General features: G+C 37.1%; 1 protein-coding gene and 1 long non-coding RNA gene across 2 annotated transcripts; one reads left to right on the plus strand and one right to left on the minus strand.

Moving 5' to 3' along the window:
• Positions 1 to 7,362: 7,362 nt before the first annotated feature.
• Positions 7,363 to 7,919, minus strand: LOC142237275 (uncharacterized). The gene is made up of 2 exons (XR_012722421.1): positions 7,595 to 7,919; positions 7,363 to 7,530 (listed from the first exon to the last, which is right to left on the minus strand). It is a non-coding gene; the product is annotated as an uncharacterized LOC142237275 (long non-coding RNA).
• A 15,693-nt stretch (positions 7,920 to 23,612) lies between these two features.
• On the plus strand, positions 23,613 to 24,778 carry LOC142235593 (uncharacterized). The gene is made up of 3 exons (XM_075306850.1): positions 23,613 to 24,127; positions 24,323 to 24,540; positions 24,651 to 24,778. The coding sequence occupies exons 1-3, from the start codon at positions 23,613 to 23,615 to the stop codon at positions 24,776 to 24,778; spliced, it is 861 nt and encodes a 286-aa protein (XP_075162965.1).
• Positions 24,779 to 25,241: the final 463 nt, after the last annotated feature.

The following is a 25,241-nucleotide window of genomic DNA, read 5'->3' on the forward strand; positions in this document are numbered from 1 at the left end:
ATATATTGTGTTTTAAAATTGTGCCCGAAACACATTTTGCTTATATCGGAACATATGAAAACATATTTTTCTAACAGTGTAGCTGCTTCTTTTTACAGCTATTCTCAAGCCAGTTAACATTGAAATCTCCCATTATTAAGCATTTGTCTTGGCCTGAAAGTTTGTCTATTTCATTCTCAAAAAAGTTTGTGAATTCTCCTGAAGTAGTAAAAGAGGGGGATCGGTATAATCCAGCTAATAAAAATACTTCTCTGCCACTGCGTATTTCAATCTTTAACCACCATACGATTTTATCAATAGATGTACAATCTACAATCTTCGCTTGCCAGTTATTTCTTATATAGAAACAAACTCCTCCAGTGTGCCGGGAATTTCTATCGCATCTTATAATTGAATAATTTTGTATTTTAAATTCTCCATCATTAATATTTTTTGTCAAATGTGTTTCAGTTAAACAAATGAAATCAAATTGTTTGTCATTGCATATCTCTTCCAGTTCTTTAAAATTTGAAAATAAGCCTGCGATGTTCATATATAATCCCTTTATATACTTTGGTTGCTAGTATGCAACACGTTCATTTTCGTATTTCGTTCGCCTTTGTAGTACGCGACACTCATTACTTCTACAGTCATGGTTTACATCAACATCTCTTAAATTTAATCTTTCCTTTGCCTTTTGGCAATTTATACATTTGGTGTATTCATTTCTACACTCTCGAAAAGTGTGACCAGCCCCGCTACATTTGGCACAAATCTGTTCCACGCTTTTACAATGCCTTGACGTGTGGTTAAAACCCCAGCATTTGAAACATCGCAATACATTACAGCTTTCATATACTGGGCACCTGTCCCACTCAACGTTAATTTTCTTCTTTTTCATTATTATATCATATCCTTCCCCATCTGTTTCAATAATTGCATTGTAAACATTTGAATTTTTATATGACTTGTAGACTTTTATACATTCCAATTTATTGCAAGAAATGTCATTTTGTTTTCGGATTGCTGCAACGATAGTATTTTTATCCAATTCTTCATGCATACCAGTAACTAAAATTTTTGGTTGTCTCATACTTGGAGTTTCTACCTCGTAATCATTTCCCATTTTTCCCTTGATCTCATCGGTTAAAACCTTTCTCGCATCCTCGTTCTCGCATCTTATGGCAACCTTTCCATCATTTCTCTTCACAAACCCCTTAACTTGTAAGTTAAGAGAAGAAGGTTTAATTCTCTCTTTCACGTCTTTCTCTGTTTGCTCACTGTTTTGATTATTCTTCGGCTTCAAGATAACGGGTACACTGTTGGGGTTTTTTAATTTTTCTGCATACATTTGCACCGTTGCTCTCATACTATTGCAACTCTTCATTTCATTTACTATCATTGTTTTTGCATTCTCAACTTGTTGTTCCATCATTTTACCAGTTTGGTTTATTTCATTTGAAAGTTTAGTTCCGCTTTCAATCACAAATGATAATAAATGTTTATAGTTTTCGTTTGTAACTTGCAAAAAATTAATGCATGAATCACAAATAAATTTAATATTCCTGTGCTTAAAAATGGAATCGCACTCATACTTCGAAATCCCAATGCATTTCATATGAAAGGGTTTGCCACAAAATCCACTACATCTCAGTTCTATATCGCGGCAACTACACGCAAAGAAAAAAAACGTTTAGAAAACGTGTACCGAAAACGTTTTTCTTTTGTTAGAGTTTTTTGAATTGCTTCGAAAATTTTAAACTTTTATCACCAAAAAAATTCGTTTGTTACAAAATTTTTATTTTTTCAATAAAAAAAGTTATTTTTGAAATAACGACACAGTCTATTTCGTTTATATCAAACACTGTTCTTTTCTGACTTTAGGTCTTTAATAAGACACATTTTACAGTTCAAAATTTATTATAGTACAATGCAATGTTGAACATTTTTTCGGAATCTTCCGAATATATCTGGAATATATGTAAAAAAAAAACAAAAGCAAAAAAAAAACTTTGGCCGAAGCAGGGATCGAACCCACGACCCTTGGCATGAGAGTCGGACGTAGCTACCACTGCTCCACGGTGCCAAACTAAATGTTTGTTTCTGTTAAATAAACTTTGTTTATTCGGTTCGTGGGCGCCGCAAGCTATGCTATATAAATATAACTTATATGGATATTTATCTATTAATGACCATAACAGGTACATAGCTCAGTGGTTAATGTGTTGGCTTACAATGTGCATGGTCCGCGGTTCGATTCTCCGTCCAGGCGAAAGGTAAAAAAATGTTAAAAATTTATAAAATCGTATAATTTCTTCTACATTGTTGGTATTACAGGAAAAGGTGTTAAGAACTAAAAATCCTCGTGGATGTGAGAAAGATGTGAGGGACAATGCAATTAGCAAGAAAATAATTTTTTTTTAGCTAGTCTTTATGAAATTGTTTTTACATCCTGGAAAAGAATAAACGTTTATCACAAAAAGTATATACTTTTCTTCCAAATACACTTCCTTACAGCGAAAAGCAAATGAGAAACGAACTTTGTTTGTCTAAAATTTCGTTTGGGAGGAAAGAATTATTTTTTTGCGTGTATTTGAACATTTGCCACAGTTTAGGTCCGTGATTCCTCATTTATCGATGGTTATCAATAAAAGAAAATCGCGAAAAAAGCGTTGTTAAAAAATATTTAATTAAAAGTTTATTTTTTAATGTAACAAAATCCCATTATGTGAGATCGCTTTTAAACACGTCCGTCCTGTTTGACTCTCTTTCTCCTTTCCGAACAAATGTCATTTTGATGTTAAAGTACCAGGTATTTACAGAGGGATAAGCTTTATGAACTGTGTGGCAAAATTGATGATGGGAATGATTGGTACAAGAATAACTGAATGGGTAAATAGATGTGGGATCTTAAATGAATTCCAAGCGGGTTTCAGAAAAGGATACTCGACAGTAGACAATGTTTTTAATCTTGTACAAATCGTTAATCTAAAATTCTACGAGAAGAGGAAACTCTATGCCTTTTTTGTAGACTTTAAAGCAGCCTTCGATACAGTTCCAAGACAATATCTCGTCTACAAGCTACGTGAAATTGGTCTATCTACAAAAATTGTAAAATTCATTGAGAATGTTTACACGGAAACGAAGTCAGCAGTGTGGTCTGGTACCGAATTATCGGAGCATATCCAAACAAAAACAGGTGTTACACAAGGCTGTCTATTATCGCCAACAGGGTTAATGTCGTTAATATCGGAAAAAATCGGAATTGTCCATTTTGTGAGTAAAAAATCGTCAAAATGCCGATAAATCGGCAAAATTTCGCCAATGCTTTTTGCACTATGTTTGAATGGCCTTCATGACTGGCTAGGAGGAGGATTACATAAAGATGGAATAAACGTTCGTCTATTGATGTATGCTGATGATATAGTTTTACTTTCTGATGATGCCGAAACTGTACAATTTATGATAAATAATCTATCGGAATATTGCGCTATGTGTGGTATGGAAGTGAATCAAATAAAATCAGAAATTATGGTCTTTCGGAAGGGTGGCAGATTGCCAGAAGGCCAGGCGGAAACCTCGGAATTGTAAATGGATATGTGTATCTTGGAATCACATTAACGCCTAGGCTCTCCTTTACCAAACATGTGACTAAAAAAATGATGCATCCAAAACATGTCTCAATATAACGTGGAAACATTTTATTGGGAAAGGCAATATTAGTATACAAGCGAAATGGAAAATGTTTCTTTCAGTTTCCTCATATTTTGAGGAAGTGGACAAATTCTACAGGTACTTTTTAAAGCGAATACTGAAATTACCTGATAACACACCGAATTATGTTCTATCGTTGGAAACCGGATACGAGGAGGAATACGTGTATATACATTTACGTTACATTTGAAATACCTAGCAAAATGTATATTTGATATACAGATAAACCGATTACCTCATAAACTGGCTACGAAAATTATAGAAAGAAGAATTTTATGGTACAAAGATTTACAGACAACGATGATGGTGCACAACATAGAAATGGGTAGGATGTGTGAAAATAAAAATAATAACAATTGTTGCAATCAGCTAATACAAAATATCAAAAATAAAAATTACATGGATCATACAAGCAAAGCTCAAAGCAGCGAACAAAGGTTTTATAAAAAATTAAATTTTTATATGGGACCGATGTATTGTAATAATGACTATACACAAACACAAATATCACTCACAATGCGTGCGAGAGGAGATCTTGTAGAGTTAAATGAGGCCGTTTACAGAGAACCAAAGGGTATTATTTATTGCTTGTGGAACTGGTGTAAGGTAAAATAGGTCATATTCATCCTGGTTTGACAATGGAATCAACAAGGTGCAGATGACAGGGTCGTTCGATATTGAGGCATGAGCTTATATGGCATCGCAATAAGTGTTTTATATCCACTACTGGTAGTGTTAAATCTTTCGGTAGGTTAGCCTTTATATTATCCACCTCAGCAGCAATTTGTTGTGGAGTTAGGTTAGGTTATGTTAGGTGGCAGCCCGATGTATCAGGCTTACTTAGACTATTCAGTCCATTGTGATACCACATTGGTGAACTTCTCTCTTATCACTGAGTGCTGCCCGATTCCATGTTAAGCTCAATGACAACCCAATAAAAACAAACGTTTGAAAAATGCTAAATTTCAACATTTTTTCAAACATTTTTTCAAAGGATTAGGGTAATATTCAAGTTGAGAAATTGTTGAGAAAATCGCGTTCTCAACAAAAAACAGACATCACCCTCAACAGTGAAATTCAACACATTAGCAATAATATCTCAAGTGTTATCCTCAAAATGAAATGCATCGCTACTCAATAATTTGTCAAACAATTTTCGATGCGAGTCAAATTCAAAATTAACATCGTAACTTTTCAACCTAAATTTGTATGAATGATATCCCCACTTCAAATTGAAAGTCAAAGCCAAAATTCTATGAATTTTGTATAATTTATTCATTTTCATCAAAATAAAATATATAATAATACACTACACTACATAATACACTACAATACCAATTGATAAATAATAATCTTATTAAACATATCAACAAATAAGAACAAAAACAAAACAAGTATATAAAGCAGTAAATTCGGCCGGGCCGAATTTTAAATACCCACCACCATGAATCAAATATGATAGTTTACTTTGAAAACTCTTCGTCGTAGTGGGTTACTTGATAATATATAGAATTTTAGGGGGTTTGATGACAAATCTTCTCCCAAGCAAGTCAGTTCCCGAAGACAAAAGATTCTACCTATGAAGACCAGATCAGATTCTGGATTTATGAGAACCAATTTTCGTGTATATGATGAAATTACGCCTTGATTTAAAATCTTAAATATGTAAATTTTTTCCGCCATTATTTAAATACGATGAGTAAAATCTGGAAATTTTACTTTCAGTTTGAAGCAATTTTCATGATCAGTGCGCCTGCTATACCCTGAAAGAAGTGTTTTCTTTTTTGAGAAATGTAATATTAGACAAGCAAAGTTTTCTTTCGACACAAATTTTAGAGACAATCGTTGAATAAACGAAAATACTTTATAAGAAAAGGAATTTTCGTTTGTCAAAACTTTCATTATAGATTACAAAATTCCAGCAAATCGGATAAAAACTACGGATTCTAGAAGCCAAAGAAATAAAGCCGGGAGATCGGTGTATATGGGGGCTACACAAAAACATGGACCGATAGGTACCATTTGCTACTCACATATTTGTGACCAGATTTTCAATTTCAAACAAATCGGCTAGAAACTATAGTCTCTAGACGCCCAAGAAGTAAAAATAGAGAGATTAGTCTATATGGGGGCTATACCAAAAAATGGGCACCATTTTCGGCACACCTTTTTATGGCCCCAAAAGAACTCTAGATTTTCCCAAGAAGCAAAATCGGGAGATCAGTCTCTACGGGGGCTATATCAAAACATGGACCGATGAGCACCATTTTCGGCACACCTTTTTATGGTCCTCAAATACATCTAGATTTCCAATTTCAGGCAAATCGGATGGTAAATATAGTTTCTAGAAGCCCTAGAAGCAAAATCGGGATATCGGTCTGTATGGGGGCTATACCAAAACATGGACCGATGGGCACCATTTTCGGCACACCTTTTTATGGTCCTCAAATACCTCTATATTTCCTATTTCAGGCAAATTGGATAAAAACTACGGTTTTTATAGGCCCAAGACTCCAAATTGGGAGGTTGGTTTATATGGGGGCCATATCAAAACATGGACCGATGGACACCATTTTCGACACACCTCTTTATGGTCCCAAAATACCTCTAGATTTTCAATTTCATACAAATCGGATAGGAAATACTGTTTCTAGACGCGTAAGAAGCAAAATCGGGAGATCGGTCTATATGGGGGCTATACCAAAACATGGACCGATACGGACCATTTTCGACATACCTCTTTATATTCCCACAATACCTATAGATTTCCAATTTCAGGCAAATCGGCTGGTAAATATAGTTTCTAGACGCCCAAGAAGCAAAATCGGGAGATCGGTCTATATGGGGGCTATATCAAAACATGGACCGATACAGACCATTTTCGACACACCTACTTATGGTCCCAAAATACCTCTGGATTTCACATTTCAGGCAAATCTGATAAAAACTACGGTTTTTATAGGCCCAAGACCCCAAATCGGGAGGTCGGTTTATATGGGGACTATATCAAAACTTGGACCGATATAGCCCATCTTCGAACTTGACCTGCCTGCAAACAAAAAACTAATCTGTGCCAAATTTCTAGACGATAGCGCCATTATTGAAGGCTGTAGCGTGATTACAACAGACAGACAGACAGACATGCTTATATCGTCTTAGAATTTCTCCCTGATCAAGAATATATATACTTTATATAGTCGGAAATCGATATTTCGATGTGTTACAAACGGAATGACAAACTTATTATACCCCCGTCACCATTTTATGGTGGTGGGTATAAAAAAACAAACAACAAAACTTTAAATATCTTAAACATTATTAGTAAACACTTTTGCATTGATAATTCGTTTTCCTTCCTTTTGGTGTCATAAAACAGCATTAAAATTTATTAACATGCGGGCAATTTGAAATTAGGAACGTACTGGACCGCGTGTTAGAATTGATTTCCAGCAGAAGGAATTCACAAAATATCCATTTTAAAGTGATAATAGCATATGAATTAAACTGACGATGTGATGTCCATTTTCATCCAGAAGTTGTTGATTTCAACAATTTGTTGTTTTTAACAATTTTAATTGGTTGCACTTGTAATCTTTCTGGAAACTTTTTCTTGTCGATAAGCCAATCATTTTTCATTGGTCAGTTTCTTGTTGTTTGCAAGAATGTAGCATCCAAAGATTTAAATTTAGTGAATTCTCTAAAGTTTTGATTTAATTTTTCATATTGACGTACCAATTATTATAAACTATTTGAAGCAGTTCCAGTTAATTGTCCACTATTTTTTCATCGGTCAGTTTTTAATGTTTTCAAGAACGTAGAATCGATAATATTAGTTTTCTGCAAAGAGATATACATTTAGTGACTTCCTTAAAGTTTTATTTCATTTTTTATTTTCACTTACCTATTTTTATAAACTATTTGGTTATTTGTCTAAAATTTGTTATTTCTTGCAATTGACCACGAACTTCGTTGCACAAATAAGTATTGAAAACCACATGTTTTTTTCGTTGCATTTTAGTGTAGTGTTTTGTCAAAGTTTTCTCATATTATCTTCAACAACTTTTCAAAGATTTCGTCAACATTTTGGCAAATTGGAAGTAATTCGCAAAAAATTTGAAGATGTATTGAAGATGAGCTATTTCAAGTCAAATTGAATTTATGTTGAAAATTATATTTACCCTCAAACTGAAAAGTTGTTGCATTTGAAAAACGCTCATCCTGTGTTTATTGGGAAGGGACCTCTTTTATATAGCCGAGTCCGAACGGCGTTCCACATTGCAGTGAAACCACATAGAGAAGCTTTGAAACCCTCAGCATTACTGAGGTGGGATAATCCACCGCTGAAAAACTTTTTGGTGTTCGGTCGAAGCAGGAATCGAGCCCACGACCTTGTGTATGCAAGGCGGGCATGCTAACCATTGCACCACGGTGGCTCCCTGTTGTGGAGTTAGTAGAATAGGGCTGATCCGACCATGATGAATGTCAGCCAACAAATCCGTCATGGGAGCATGTATTTTTTGCAAGTTATTTGTAATTAGGATGAACTGGATACTTAGGGATAAGACGAGTTGAGAGCGGTAGATGCTTTCGTTGTTTGTGAGATTCGTGAGTCTTCTGATTTTAAAGTTTATTTTTTCAAAATTCTCATGTGTCCGAGCATCAGATTGCTTCATGAGGTTAAGGGTAGAGTCCATAAATGAGGTTTGGTTCCGGAGTAGGCCTTGCAGTTGAGCTTAATCGGTTTTAATAATACTGATTGTGTCTGACATTTTCTCAACATATTTTGAATCCAGAACACCAAATAATGAATTTGCTACGTTGCCGACTATATCTATTGCCCCGAGATTTTCGGGAATGGCTGGCAAATCTTTCTCGATATTGTGGAAATGGGTTATTAGGTCACTGCATTGGTCGCGGAAGTGTAAGTGATTGCATGTTTCCGTTGATGAAGAGCTGCAGTTCCTTATGAAGAGGTGCTAGCTCGAAATATATCAGCAGTTTCCATTCTGATAGAATTGGCTTAATATTACCAATACACTCAAAATGTTAACCAGGGTTGCTTTTAATATGATTATAGGTAACTTGTTGGCACATCACTAGTGGGAGAAATAATGCTAGGATCACCAGCAGCTGGTTGTTGTGAGGTTAGCACGTTTTGGAGGTGGTGAACTATTGTCTTTGTCACTGGATGCGGCGCTTTATTTGAGCGAAAGCGAATTATCTCCTCTTTCACCGTTAGGTTGTTCTAGAGGGAGAGGAGCGAGTAGGTGGATAGGTCGCTTAATGATACCGGTTGATGTTTTTACCGCAGCTGTCCTGACGAAACCGTCTGACCCTGGAAAAGTTTCAATGACTTTACCATTTTGCCTAGAGTTTAGTATCGCTTCAACCTCTATGACAATGGTTTCCATTTCTTCATAAGTCAAGGATGCGCTCGCTATTTCCTTTATCAGAAGACCTTTAGCGGATTTTACAGCTGCTTCCCAAAGTCCACCGAAATGAGGAGATCGCGGTGGTATAAAGTGGAAAGTAATGTTTCTAGTTGCGCATTCTCGTTTTATTTTTTCTTGAGCTTTCGTTGAGAATAACGAGGTTGACAGCTCTGCGAGTTGGTCTAGGTGAACCGCCTTCGTTGAAATGCAGCAAAATACCGCAAGATATGCTTTCTGAGGTCGTTTTCCTCTTGTTTTGAAATGTACCCAGATTGGTCCGCAATAATCTACCCGTGCGGACCTTGCAGGCGTTACTCTTGTTTCTGGCAAATTTACCATAATTTGTTTCAAAAGCTTTGGTTTTGATTTTGCGCATTGTATACATTTGTGAACAGTTTCCCGAGTCAAATGCTTTCCTTTGATGGGCCAAAAGCGTTGTCTCACCGTAGAAAGGAGTGCAGTATGTCCGCACTGCGTATTTTCCTTATGTAACGATTCGAAGATTAATCGACTTATTGGGTCGTTGAATGGCAACAGCATGGTATGTTTAGCAATAAAACTCAGTCGATTCTTTTAGTCTGCCTCCAACTATTAAAACTGTATTTTCTTCCAAGAATGGCTTGAACCTATGCTTCTCCAGTTGTTGAACGTCTTCTTTGAAGTTCGAATGTTGTGCGATAAGAACTATGACAATAAGGGAATCGTGAAGCTCAAAGGGAGTGAGGGTTGCCCTGTTTTGTCGTTTTTCTTTACGGGTTTTGGAGTTTTTGATAAATCTCAGAACATAAGCAACAATTCGTTAGAGTGTCTTAAAGGAATTTCTATGATTTATTCTGTACAAGTAGTTTTCTGCATCAACGGCCAAAATTGGGTTGTGTAGGTTCTGCTTTCTTTCAGTGATGATCGAATCCGGAGATGGAAGAAACGCAGGAGGCCAATGTTTCTCGTCTCCATGAAGAAGGAATGGTCCGTGCATTCATTGAGTTGTTAGTGGTAACTGATGTGGGTCTAATCCCCTTGATATGATGTCTGCTTGGTTATCCTTGGAACTAACGTGTCTCCATTGTTCAGGCGTCGTGTTGTCTTGAATTGAAGCTATACGATTAGCAACTAAGGTGTGAAAGGAGGATGATCTTGAGTTGATCCAATTCAACACTATCCGTCCAATAAAATGTTGGTACTGTCATCATGTCTAAATCATGTTTAGCTTTAACCGCCAAGTTAGCTCCCAGCTGTGCAACACACGATTCTAGCCTTGGAAGAGTTTGTTATTTAAGGGGTGGTACTCGGGATTTCGCACAAAGGAGGTTTACAAGTATAATCTTATTTGGTAAGATTGTTCTAATGTATATAATTTTCTGTATATAATTTTCTGATTGACAAATATGTCCTTTATAGTCATGTCGATGAACGGGAAAGGTTTCAAGTGACTTGAGGTTATCTCTAAAGTTCCGCCATCGATTGTCGAATTCTGAAGGTACAGCTTCATCCCATGAGAGATTTAGATTCCACAGTTCTTGGACAAATATTTTCGCCCTGACGATTACAGGAGATAGCAAAACGAGGGGGTCGAAAATACGTGCAAGATCTGAAGTGACCGTCCTTTTGGTCACTGACTTGATTGGAGCTAGGCGGTATTTAATGTGAAGTAGATGATAGGTTTGGTGGTATTGTTTCGCCACAGGATAATCTGATATGGTCTCTCTTTAGGATGGATCGGTATTTGACGAAACATTTTTTCTATGTCTGGTAAACACAAAACGTGGCAATCTGAAGCGTAGCAAAATAGCAAACAGATCATTCTGTAGTGGTGGGCCAGTATGCAAAATATCGTTTAGTGACTTTCCAGTTGATGTTTTTGTTGAAGCATCGAATCCAACTCGAAGTTTAGTGGTACTGCTTTCGGGTCGTAGAACACATTGTCTATGTTGACTTTAGTCATGTGGCCTAGTGCTTCATATTTCTCCATAAACTCGTTTTAAGGTAATGTCTTTGGATAATCTCAGTTCCAATGACAGGAAACGGTTGAAAGCGATACTGTGTGACTCTCCTAAAGAGCTTGGTTCGGCACAAAATGGGAGCCTTACGATGAATCTTCCTTCTTTGTCGCGTCCAGTATGCTGATTAATGTGAGCTTCGCACTGTGCGTCATATATCGATAATTGCTTCTGTGTATTATCGACTTCTTCCAGTTTCCAGAATCATTCGATTGTCTGGTTCATACTGTCTTCTTCAGTTTGTACCCCATCATATTGATGTTTGCAAATGTTGATCAGATACCTTCTCTGATGCTATTCACCCAAGTATTGTGTTTTGCAAGATTGGAAGGTTGTCTCCTAGTTGGATTTGTCCGATAGCGAGTAACTGATGATAATATTCTGCGCCTAATAGGATGTCGATTTTGCCCGGACGGTTGAAGGTAGGGTCTGCTAGCTTTATATTGTTGGGAATTACCCATTTATCAATGTGAATAAATTGAGCAGGTTGGGGAGTAATCTGGTAGTACGAATGCCTCCAAACGCGTTGAGAAATTGTTGGATCTCGACTGGAGCGTAATGTTCTCTGTTGATGTTGCTATTATACCTATGTATATACTTTGCCAAAATATACTGTGGGTCTCATACAAAATTTAAGCATAGTAACCTTAGATTTAAATAACTTTGAATATGAAATTTTATAATTTTACTTCTAAGTTTTTCAATAAACTGCATCGAATCAACAACAGTTTTAAATTTTTTGCCCATAAGTATTTGATTTTCTGGATTGTGCCAGATTTTTTTCCGTAAATTTGTGCGGATATTGGAGCATTTTCGTTCAAGAATTGGAAGCTTGGACATTTGTATAGCTGTTTTATCATCATTCTCCTTTTTTGAGTTTTGTCAAAAGGTTCCACAATTGGAAGTGGACACATACATTTTATGGATATTGCCATGCCAGGCTACGAATTACGTTCAAAGGGGAAATCCTGAGTCACCAATTAACACGGACGCAGATCCATTAAATACAACAATGATAGAAGCAAACCCATCTATAGAAGCGCAAATATGGGGCATAGTTAATGGTCTCAAGGATTTGACGAGAGCAGTGGTGGAAAGCCGTACGGATATTAATAGCTTAAAAAAACAAATGGAAGAAATGCAAATTCGGATTTCGTCTACTGCAAACGTAAGTTCTGAAAGAAATGGAATATCATCACAATATGGCAATGAAGCTTCTGGAGGAGAAGAAGCCCCAATTGTGAATTGTTGGGAAAATGCCCACCAAACGTTTCATCAACCTCCACAAACGCAAGCTGTATATGCCGATACAATGGGTAAGCTGTACGATTTACCCCCATTTTCGGGAAATGCAAATGAATGGCCGTTGTTTATTGTCAACTTTAAAGATACCACTGAATTCTTTCGATACAGCAATCGCCATAATTTGATGCGGCTTCAGAAATGTCTTTCTGGACCCGCTAAGGAAGCAGTCGCTTCAATGTTGATATTTCCGAATGACGTCCCAAAAGTTATAGAAGAATTAGAATTTCGGTTTGGGCGACCAGATATTTTGGTACGATCTCAAGTTTTGAAAATAAGACAATTTCCTACTATTTCTAGAAAGAATATGCAACAAATTGTGCAGTTTTCTACAGCGGTAAGAAACGTAGTTGTCTTTTTGAATTCCGCCGATTGTCAACATCACTTGATACACGCTCACAAAAAATCGCTTCTGTAACATATACTCCCAACAATATTTTGCTTCAAGCATATATATTTTTGGGTATTGTCCAAACATTTATATGTTTGATCTCTTCCAATATATAATATGTTTGAAAGCATATTAGTCTAAACAATATATGTTTGGGTAGTCTAAGTTCCAAACATTTTGTATTTTTGCATCCAAATTCAATAATGTTGTCTTCCAAAAAACAATATGTTATTATGTGAACATATAATATGTTTGGAAGCATTTTGCACCCAAAAATATTATATGCTTAAAAAAATTCTCCCAAGCAATATTGTGCTCAAAATTTTATTTATTTATTTATATATTTACAATCATAACGGATTATGAAAATAAACAGGTAATATAGGTGCTAACAACATAGGTTTTCGACCTGAATGCTCAAAATTTTGTTTCTGCCCAATTGTATATTCCCCCACATCTTTCTCACTTCAACGAGATTTTTTAGTTCTTAGCACTTTTTTCTGTAATACAAACATTGTAGAAGAAATTATTCAATTGTATGATTTTTTTTATTTTAATTTTACCTTTTGCCGGACGGGGATTCGAACAGCGGACCACACAGTTTGTAAGGATCAAAGAAGTAGCTGATCAATTGCCCAAGGAAAAAGAAAATGTTAATTTTGTAATAACAAGCAACAACCACCAACTTAATTCAATATCGCTCCCTGTTAAATAGCGCTCCAAGCTACTAAACACATATATGTTTATAGGCTATTTCTAAATTAATATATGTTTGCATCCAAGCATATTATATTTACAAACATTTTATGTCCCAACCATAATATGTTCTAACATATTAACATATATGTCCCAAACATGTTATGCTAGTTTATGAACATTATATGCTTGCACTCAAAAATATTGTGTTTAAAAATTTGTGTTCCAAACATGTAATGTTTATAGCCAAACATATGAAAAACAGCCTTTTTCATCCGTGTAAGTACTACGTTACTTGAAGAAATGGTTTCAAAACTCCCATTGGACCAACAATTCGAATGGGCAAAAGTGGCTACAGGCATAAAACCATTTCCTACGGTCGAAAATATTTGTGATTGGCTTGGTAACTTAGCCAGAGTTGTAAGTATGATATCATGCAGTTCGTCAACACAGGATCAAAATCCTAACAAGATGATGGTTGTTAACAAGACCCAGAATTTGAAACCAAAATGTGAAATTTGTAAAGAAGTTTATTCCATATCCCAATGCAAAACATTTATTGAAGAAATGTCAGTATCGGAGAGATTAGAAAAGGTAAAGGCTTCAAATTTATGTTTTTGTTGTTTGCATAAAGGACATGGATCGTCAGGATGTCGTTTTAAAAGGATGTGTGGATTGAATGGATGCCAACGATTTCATAATAGATTACTTCACGAAGATAAAACACAGCCGACATCTTCAACACAAATGTTAAATTGTAGACAACCACAAATTCAGCAGAGCAAGCTCTTTAAAGTTTTGACGAAGGATCGTCTATTTCATTGATTAAAGAAGACACAGCTAAATCTTTGGGATTAAAAGGTAAATACACCGATTTAATTTTGCAATGGTATGGAGATAAGGTAGTAACCGAAAAGTCCTTCCTTGTAAACTGCCAGATTGAAGGAAACCAAAAGACAGTCGGATAAATTTTCATTAAAAAACCTACACACTGTGAAGGAATTGAATTTACCTACACAATCATTTTCGAAATCTCAACATCCTAAATTCTCTACTTTGCCCATTGAAGATTATGTGGAAGCGACTCCCGTAATCCTTCTAGGACTAGATAATACGTTTCTAGGTACACCTTTCGATGTTAACGAATCTGACAATTTAGTAGCTATGCAGTGTAAATTGGGTTGGTTTGTATATGGTGGCACAGGATATGTCTGTAATAAACCAACGGTTTTACATATGAAGGATGGAACACTGCATAATAGTGTTCAAGAATACATTTCAAATGAAAATGTCGGTACGTGCCCTGGAATAAGTCCGCTGTTATCTGAAAATGATCAAATCGCCAAAGAAATTATGGATAGAACTACAAAACGAATTGGCAATCGCTTTGAGATTGGACAATTATGGAAGAAATATCCACCTGAGATGCCAAATTCATTTGAAATGGCACTGAAACGTCTTTTGACAATCGAGAAGAAAATGTTTCAAAATGTTGAGTTCGCTTTAAAGTACAATGTGAGGAAGAAATTGCTGAAACTCGTCATCCAGTGTAGTATCTACCACATTTTGGAGTAATCAACCCGAATAAACCACAAAAACTAAGAGTTCATTACATAATCTTCTGTTAAAAGGACCGGAACAAGCAAAATCTCTTCTTGGTATGTTATTGAAATTTCGTCAAGGTAAAATCGCAGTAGCAGCAGATATTCGGGAGATGTTTTCACAAATAAGGATACGTAAAGAAGATCAACACTCTCCGAGATTTTTGTGAAGAAATGGTGATAGCAGCATGCCTGTAGGGCATTATGCTATGGTCTCCATGATATTAGGTGCCATATCCTCGCCTTGTTGTGCAGAGTACATAAAAAATCGTAATGCTACTGAATTTGCCGAAATATATCCAGATGTTGCTGCTGCTATATTTAATTGAAAAAAGAAAGTGGATGACTTCGTAGCTAGCTTCAAAACTGAAACCGAGGCAATTGAAGTTTGTGAGAAGGTCGTTACAGTCCACGCAAGAGCTGGATTTGAATTAAGAGGATTTGTGTCAAATAGTGATGCTTTGGAAAACAGGATGAATCTTGGTCCATGTGGTGACGAAAGTAAGAATGTAAATATGGAGAAACAAGCATCCGCTGATAAAACATTAGGAATGTACTGGAATAAGAAAGAAGACGTTTTTGAATTCAAAACAAAATTTCACAATCTAACTGAAGATGTTTTCTATGGTGTGAGGGTTCCAACAAAACGCGAACTTTTAAAGATAGCTATGGCGGTTTTTGATCCATTTGGTTTAATAGCCGATTTTCTTTTATATTATAAAAGCCTTGTGCAACAAACATGGAAGTATAAAATTGGATGGGACGAAGCAATACCAAAGGAACTACACAAGAAGTGGTATAATTGGTGGAAGGAATTTGAAAAATTGAAAGAATTTAAAATAAATCGGTGTTTGTCTCCAACATTTTTCGAACAAGAGGTCCAACTACACGTTTTCGTAGATGCAAGTCAAGAAGCATTTTCTGCCGTATGCTATTTTAAAATACAAGAAAATGTATCATTTGTCATCGGAAAAACAAGATGCGCACCAATCAAATTAGTAAGCATCCCTCGCTTAGAACTCCAAGCTGCGGTGTTAGGAACAAGGTTAAGTCAAGTTATAATTAATAATCATGACATTCATATTTCTAAGGTATTTTTTGGTCGGACTCTCAAACGGTGCTATAATGGTTGAATTCAAAGGAAAGACATTTCAAGGCATTTGTGAGCCACAGAGTTGCCGAAATTTTAATTTCAACAAAGTGTTCACAATGGAGGTATGTACCTACCCAACAAAATCCGGCTGACGCTGGAACAAGAACTGTTTTTCCTCCAAAGCTATTAAAGAACAATATATGGATTAGTGGTCCAACCTTTTTAAGGGAAAATGAATCATGTTGGCCAAAACAAGAGATAATTTTATGCTATGGTAGATGAAATATGTGCCAGTTTTCATTTGTCAACAGCTCAAGACAAATCGTTTATTGAATATGAAAGATTTTCATCATATACTAAACTAAAGAGAAGCGTTGCTTGGGTATTACGCTTTGCCAAGATGACTACAAGAAGCTCAAGGACTTTGAATGGCCATAAAATAGAAAAGGCGGATAAAACCATTTGTAAATTGGTTCAATCGAAATGTTTCAAAGATTGGTTGAAAACTCTATATAAAGGATCATAGCCTAGCACCCTACTTGGGGATTAGATGAAGCTTTGTACTTACCCTTCGGTGCAAGAAGGCCGATAATTTTACCGCAGAATGACTGGGTTTCTGAATTAATAATGACTCACTACCATAACAAAAATTACCATCAAAATAAAAACTTGACAATAAATGAACTTCGAAAAAATTATTGGATTCCTAACATTAAAACATTGTACAACAAAGTAAAGCGTAAGTGCTATACATGTAAATTAGATTCAATTCAATCGAAATATCGACATACGCGTTTATATTATGCTTAAGAAATATCATCAATCGCCGAGGAACACCTCTAAGGATTCGTAGCGATAATGGCACAAATTTTATTGGGGTACAAAAGTTTTTAAGGCGGTCCTCCTTATTAATGAAGATGACATTTTAAAGGAAACATCCAACCGACAAATAGAACGGCTTTTTAACTGTCCAGAGAACCCCAGCTCAGGTGGAGTATGGGAAAGACTCATTCAGATCATAAAAAGGTTGCTTCAGAAGACTTTAAAAGAATCAGTACCACGTGTCGAAACATTGCAAAGTGTCCCAAAATTTGAAAGATCGTTTATGGAAAAGGTGGATCACAGAATATCTTCCACAGCTGATTCGCATGACCACATGGAGAAATATAATGGATCCAATAAAAATTGGTAATCTTGTACTCATTCTGGAAAGCTCTGTTCCAAGGAGACAATGGTTAATAGGACGTATAATAAAAGTTTTCCCTGCTAAGGATGGACAAATCAGATTTGCCGAAGTCAAAACTATTTCTGGAGTGAAACGGCGACCCGTACCAAAATTGACAGTTTTTACGACAACTAATGGTGAATCAGAGTGATTCACATGAGGGAGAATGTTGATGTTGTTATTATGTATATACTATGTATATACTTTGCCAAAATATACTGTGGGTCTCATACAAAATTTAAACATAGTAACCTTAGATTTAAATAACCTTTGAATATGAAATTTTATAATCTTACTTTTAAGTTTTTCAATAAACTACATCGAATCAACAACATTCACTCTGTGTTGAACCTTGGTCTGATTTCTTCATATACCACTGATTGACATAGTTGTAGACCTAGTTGGTAGTCCGAGTAGTGCCACTAATCTTTCCGTAAATAGGTTGACTTGCGATCCCGAGTCGAGTATTGCTTTGCATTCGCTTTCCAGACCATTCGCCTTAATCTTGACCAATGCAGTTCCTAGTAAAATATAGGGTCTTCGAGATTCTGAGTTTAAGGCCAAACTTTCAGCTATAACGGATGGTGTAGTGATAAGCGAAGCCGACGTTGATTTGTTGGAAGTTGTTGCTGATTCTGGTGTCATGGTGTGTTCCATGTGATCTTCTTTGATTGACATAATTGAAGGATTAGAGGGTTGTGTGGGAGATTGTTCAAGGTGAACGAGCGTATGGTGCTTTCTCCCACATTTTTGGCAGCGGCCTAAAACCGTGCATTGTTTAGTGGAATGCGTGCTGCTAAAGCAATTGACACATAACTTCCGCCTCTGTATAAGATTGAAGCTGTGTTTTGTGCTGAGAATTCCTGGCATTGCTATAATTGGTGTAAGTCCTTCTTACAAATGATGCAAAGTCGGGATTCAGGACTCGGCTGAGAAGTCAGGGCGCAAGTTTAGGAGCTATTGATAGAGGGCTTTTCCATTACACCCATTGCTTCCAAAGTATGAAAATAGTTCTCCAAGAACGTTAGGAAGTCGCTTATGGTTTGAAGTTCCTTCGGATTTTTGATCATTTGTTCATATTGACTATGAACACCTTTGTCCAATTTTTAACGAGGAGGTGGATTAAAAGTGGATCCCATGACGAAGTCTGGAGTCCCATGTTGGAAAGAGCTGCCAAGCATTATTTTGTTGTGTCACGCAATCGCTTAAAGATCCAGCACCTGAGGGTTGATCGAGTAACTTCTGGAGTGCCGTAGCTACCATAACCCTCTTGTAGTTATAACGATGTTCCAATAATTGCCATACCGTGTGATAATTTTCCTCTGTAATGGCAAGATGAGCAATAAGGCTTGCTGCTTCGCCTATTACGTGGTTTTTCAAGTACCACATCTTGTGAGCATTCAGGATTTTCTGCTCATTGATCAGTTTTGTGAACAGATCCGAAAACGATATCCATTTAATATAGTCACCATTGAATTTGAAGATAGTGACTGTAGGCAATGATAAAGAACTTGGTCTCTCCACAACTTCCGGGTTGGAGAAGTTTGAATCCTTGCTGGCACTAGAGAGCTGGATAACTGCTGCCTGGGCCTCTTTCTCGAGCCAAATGTATTTTGCTGAAATGTATGCGAGTATCTCTGGATCTGAGTATTTGTCTAGCACCTCATCGTTGAGGTTCTCCATCTGCTGCCATAGATAGTTTATTGTGGCCACTTTCACCTCGTAGTAGGTTCTTTCCTGGCCACTAAATTGTAAACCTTCTAATTGCCGACACAGCGCTGCCATTTTACACAATGAACGGCTAATAAGGCCGTCATGACCGCCAGTGGCACCAACCTGTTCGTTTTCCGTATGCAAGGTTTGTAAGTCCTGAGCGTTCTTTGCGTTTGATGTTTGAACGTTCTCGACAAGCTCATGTTCCATTAATTTTATATATTCCAAGGACATGGTTTTGATTTTGTCGTAATAACCGGAAACGAAGTATTCGCTGGACGGATCGTCAACCTCTGAACATCGCAACTGGCTGTCTACTTCTTCGAATTCTTTCCAGGCTGCATTGAGCCTGGCCAGTCGTTCTCGGTAATATGCCGCAGCTTTTCGGCTCTTCGAATCCTTCTCGATATTTCTGATGAGGTTGGCGATGCCTTCCCCGATATCATTCAGCTGTCGGAGGAGCTTAACCTGAGTTTCCATCGTTGATTGGTTACAAGAACGAAAGTTGAGTGTTGATTGCTACAGGTTATAGGAGCAAAGGTCCTGATGAGTAATTGTAGTAACAGGTGTCCTGTCGCGGTCGCCAAAATGTTATTGCTTGAGCTCGTTTGCTCAGTGTATATTCTGGTGCTACACCAGAATAAAATGTTTATTGGTAGTCCTGGTAGTACAGCAGAACCTTTCCTTTAAAGGGTTTCAAGATTCTTTAGTAGGTGGTACACCATGAAAATAATCACATTAGTTAAAACTCCAAGATTTTTAAGGGTAGTGATCATCTTTATTAAATTTATTCTGCCTTATATACTAATAGTAAATACAAAGAAAGTAAAAATTACAACAACAAAAATAAAATAAAAAAAATGAAAAGAAAAGAAAATAGTCGAATTATTTTTTGGCCGGAATTGCTTATGCTGCAGTTGAACTCTTTTCCATATGAAGCCAATGACCGGTATTGAATTTCATATTGTGCTTGGTAGGTTTAATAGCATACGCAAGGTATATTTTCTTGCGTGTGCCATTCAATACCTGACGTATGAATTACCACCTTTGGAATGGCTGCCATATAGAAAGAATGGGAATGGAATGGGAAGATTTGAAATTTAATTTTTATTCTATTCGAGATTTATTTTATTTTTCCAAACAAAATAAATAAATCATGGAGAATAAACAAGTACTGTGCAATGATTTCGAACATTCACCCTAGTCTGGGCTACAACCATCTGGAAAAATATACTAGTGTCTGGCAGATGACGCACATGCATATTTGATTATGATCAACCATTAAGTATATCGTAATTTAGCCGGCAGATGGTTGTGCTCATATTACTACAACAATAACAATAGTTATCAAAACAAAAGGGGTTACTGCAAAGATTGTGAAACTAAGAATACAAAAGATGTTTAGGAAAGTAGTAGAAAATAAAGAGATGATTTTGAATGTGATGACGTAATCTGACAGTTACAATTTGAAATTAACGGAAACTAATTTGAATAAACTTAAATGTAGAAATATCAAATTGGTAACAGTATTTTGGGTGAGTAGTAAGTTCGAGTTTAGCTGCTATAATCGCCATTTTTGACTATAATTTTTCTCTAATAATCCATTTAAAAGAATATAAACTATAAAAACTTGCTTTGGGATATTTCCCAAGTTAAATTAAAATTTGTATCAAAGACGTATTATGTTATTTTATACTTTTCGTACTGATTTATTTTTGATTTTAGGGACTAAACTCATACCTAGTACTATGATACTTTCTGTAACATAAAATATATAAATACAAAAAGGGGGTTTCATCTCCAAACTGTGATCCAGATGTGGAGTAAATATAAATAATCCTGATACCACTCATGATGTCGTATATTTTTAATGTAAATATATTTAAAATCAAAGATCATTTTAAACGATTAACAAAAATATACTGTTCCTTAATCGGTGATTTGCCTTTTAGTTACATTTTTTATCAATATAAAGTGTCTTTGCTAAATGTTTTTTTTTTTCAATAAAGAACACCAATAACTCACACATTTTGATTGTTTTCAATACAAACTACGTGTTGACTCCATAAATGCATCAATGGAACTAAATGCAGAAATAAAAGTCGAAGACACAAATAGTCATAAAAGGACACATACCTGCCGTGAAGAAAATCAAAAGCAGCCAGAAAACTATCAACTCCACACACACGATCCCTTTCTGATTTCGTTATTATCTGTAGGATAAGGTACAATATATTCCAAATTTACGAGGAATCTATAAAAATCATATACACCCGTCAAGGATTATATTAACTACTTTTTATTCTACTTTAACCAAAATTTTCAATGTGAGGAAAAATACTCCAACTTATAATAAAACAAGTAAGGAAAGTCTAAAGTCGGGCGGAGCCGTCTATATTACACCCTGCACCAGTTTGTAGATCTAAATTTTCGATACCATATCACATCCGTCAAATGTGTTAGGGGCTATATATAAAGGTTTGCCCCAAATACATACATTTAAATATCACTCAATCTTGACATAATTTGATAGACTTCTATAAAATCTATAGACTCAAAATTTAAGTCGGCAAATGCACTAGGCTGGAACACAATTTTAGTCAAAAAAAATATGGGAAACATTTAAATCTGAAGCAATTTTAAGGAAATTTCGCAAAAGTTTATTTATGATTTATTTATCGCTCGATATATATGTATTAGAAGTTTAGGAAAATTAGAGTCATTTTTACAACTTTTCGACTAAGCAGTGGCGATTTAACAAGGACAATATTGGTATTTTGACCATTTTTAGTCGAAATCGGAAAAACATATATATGGGAGCTATATCTAAATCAAAACCGATTTCAATCAAATTTGGCACACATAACTATATTACTAATTGTACTCATAGTGCAAAATTTCAACCAAATTGGGCCGAAACTCTGGCTTCTGTGGCCATATAAGTCCATATCGGGCGAAAGATATATATGGAAGCTATATCTAAATCTGAACCGATTTCTTCCAAAATCAATAGAGTTCTATTCTGACCCAAATTAGGAACATGTGCCAAATTTGAAGGCGATTGGACTTAAATTGCGACCTAGACTTTGATCACAAAAATGTGTTCACAGACAGACGGACGGACAGACGGACATGGTTATATCGACTCAGGGACCCATCCTGAGCATTATTGCCAAAGACACCATGTGTCTATCTCGTCTCCTTCTGGGTGTTACAAACATATGCACTAACTTATAATACCCTGTTCCACAGTGTGGCGCAGGGTATAAAAAGGAATAAGCTGTAGGAAGATACCATACGAATCGGTAGTGTGGTTAAGGTAATTTTTACTACAAACATTTTTTTTCCATACAACATATTTTTTTAGTAAATTGTTCACATTTCGTAGTAAGATTTGTATATTGCCTATGTATTTTTATAATACAATCAACAATGTATACGAAGGATGCGATGCCTAGTGTTTCCGGTACGTCGGAAGGTGGTGCCGTATCATCACTGCCCCGAGCGGCTGTGACTGCTCCTATTTCTTGTGATCCTCTTCCAGGTATTGTAGCTGAACAGTCCACGCAAGCTCCTGTACCGCCGATTCCTTTGGTGACTGACTCGTCTTCTTCGCGCGGTCATGGGGTTGATTCAGGTTTGTCTCTCATAAGTTTCGCGACGCCTACTTTGTCGGATTGCCCTCAGCCTCAACCAAAAGGGAAAAGCTCGAAGAGACTCAATATGGCTGCCTCAAAGAGGGTAGTTTTTGTTTCTCGTTTTTCCCGGAGACGACGGCTGAGGACATTCATTGTTATATAAGGTCTAGGGTCGCCATAGGAACATCGTAGCTGAATTGGCAGACTACAACCGACAAGCAACTACTACAAGAGGGCTTCCTCAGGGAGGAGTGATATCACCTGTGCTCTGGCTGATTATAGTGGATGAGATTCTTAGCGCCCTGAGTAATAGGGGCATAAAAGTGGTGGCGTACGCGGATGACATCGTCATAATGGTCTCAGGTAAATTCTTGGATACGATCTCGGACGTAATGAGCGAGTCGCTGAAGTCTCTAGCGGAATGGGCTAGTGGTGGTGGACTGGGAGTAAATCCAAAAAAAAACGGATTTGGTGCTCTTTACAAGGAAAAAGAGACTGGTCGGTTACAAAGATCCGGAATTTCAGGGCACGAGATTGACACTCTCGAAATCGGCACGTTATCTGGGGATTGTACTGGACTCGAGGCTAAATTGGCTAGAGAACGTAGCGGATCGTATGAAGAAGACTTATGCGGCGTTATACGCGTGTCAGAAGCTCGTTGGGGAGCGATGGGGGATGAAACCGGCCCTTTTCAACTGGCTATACACAGCTGTAATAAGGCCAGTAGCGGTATATGGATGTCATGTCTGGTGGCCCATCACTAACCATCACAATCATATACAGAGATTGGGCAGGATAAATAGAACGGCTCTTATCTATATGACCGGGGCGATGAGGACAACGGCCACAGCCGCACTGGAGGTATTGATGGGGATAATTCCATTGGACCTGCATATAAGGAAGACCGCGGAGGTCATACTGACCAGACTGAAGGGCCTGGACTCTTTGGAGAGCACGAGCTGCAGACACACGGAACTGATATCGTACGCCGGACGCCATGTAAGAACGGACCATATGGCGCCATGGCATATGTTTGAGAGTGACCTGGACTCAATTATCCCGAGCGTTGAGGACTGGGACGTAAACAGGATACACTTTGGGAGTCTCAACATTTATACTGACGGCTCTAAAATGACAGAAGGTGTAGGCAGCGGAATATACTGCAAGGAGTTGGGACTTAAGGAGTCCTTCAAGTTGGACGAACAATGTAGCATTTTCCAGGCCGAGATATTTGCTATTGCAAAAGCTGCAGAACTTATATCGATGAGGCCGCTATTTAGATGCGATATCAGCATTTTCATCGATAGTCAGGCAGCTATTAAGGCCCTGGGCAATACGAACATAAGGTCGAAGGTAGTCAGCCGCTGTCGTAGAGAGCTTAAGGTTCTCACTGAACAGCATAATGTAACTCTGTGCTGGGTACCTGGACATTATGGCATAGAGGGGAATGAAGAGGCAGATATACTGGCTAAGGAAGGCGCAAGTAGTACGGAAAGCGTCATTTCGGACGTTTTTCCTCCGCTCTCTTTGTTTATTTACAGGATCAAGGGCAAATATGAAGGTTTATGGAAGAGACGTTGGGCTTCTTCTGTTGGATGTGAACAAACCAAATTGATGTGGGATGACAATAATACTAGGAACTCTGAGGTCCTGATGTCATTACAGAGGGAGGATGTAAGGTCTATGATAGGCATCATAACGGGACACAATACCTTGGGGAAACATATGGTAAGGATAGGCCTAGCAAGTGATGATATTTGTAGGTGGTGTCTGGACCCCGATGCTACGGAGGACTCTTTTCACTTCCTGTGCCAGTGTCCAGCACTATCTTTCAGAAGAAACAAGATACTCGGCTCTTATTTCTTTCAGACTTTGACCGACTTGCGAGAATGCAGCCTGAGGAATATCCTCGTCTTCATCAAGTCTTCGGGGTGGAGGAGCTAGGCGCTTTCAAGGATACACTATCATACAATGGACTCATTCCGGCCAGAAGATGACGGACACGTGGAGGAGAAGGAAAAAGAAGTTTAGAGGAATAACAATGGACCAACTATGGTCTAAGTGGACACAAACCCGCTAGTTCGGATTGGTGTCAACCTCCATAACCTAACCTAACCTAGGGTCGATAGTATATCGGGTTTTAGGACTATTAGGTTGAAGTCTCAGTTCTCTGAGAATAGATCTTCATTTAAGATTATTGTCGATGCTGATCTCATCGATACGCTGTGTAATCGTGATTTTTGGCCTCCTAGGGCATTCGTGAAGGAGTTTGTTGATCGGTCTGATCAGAATGTCATCGGTATATGATTCTGAGATTCTTTACTTGGTGTTCAGCAAGGATCGTATGGGTAGGATTGGTGGTGGAGTACTAATTGGTGTCCTTGACACCTTCCCATTTGGGCGAATTGTTCTGGACGATGTTGATGGTATTGAATTCCTTGCGGTAAGGGTAGATGTTCT

The sequence above is a fragment of the Haematobia irritans genome, chromosome 4 (assembly GCF_050003625.1).
Source record: "Haematobia irritans isolate KBUSLIRL chromosome 4, ASM5000362v1, whole genome shotgun sequence".
Lineage (NCBI taxonomy): Eukaryota > Metazoa > Arthropoda > Insecta > Diptera > Muscidae > Haematobia > Haematobia irritans.

Bases quoted from the DNA above. Each gene is read 5' to 3' on its own strand.
- LOC142235593 (XM_075306850.1), top strand. From the start codon at position 23,613: ATGAGGACAACGGCCACAGCCGCACTGGAGGTATTGATGGGGATAATT. The intron at 24,128-24,322 runs GTCGAAGGTAGT...GTTTATTTACAG, and splicing joins CTGGGCAATACGAACATAAG to GATCAAGGGCAAATATGAAG. The intron at 24,541-24,650 runs GTAGGTGGTGTC...TATTTCTTTCAG, and splicing joins CCTAGCAAGTGATGATATTT to ACTTTGACCGACTTGCGAGA.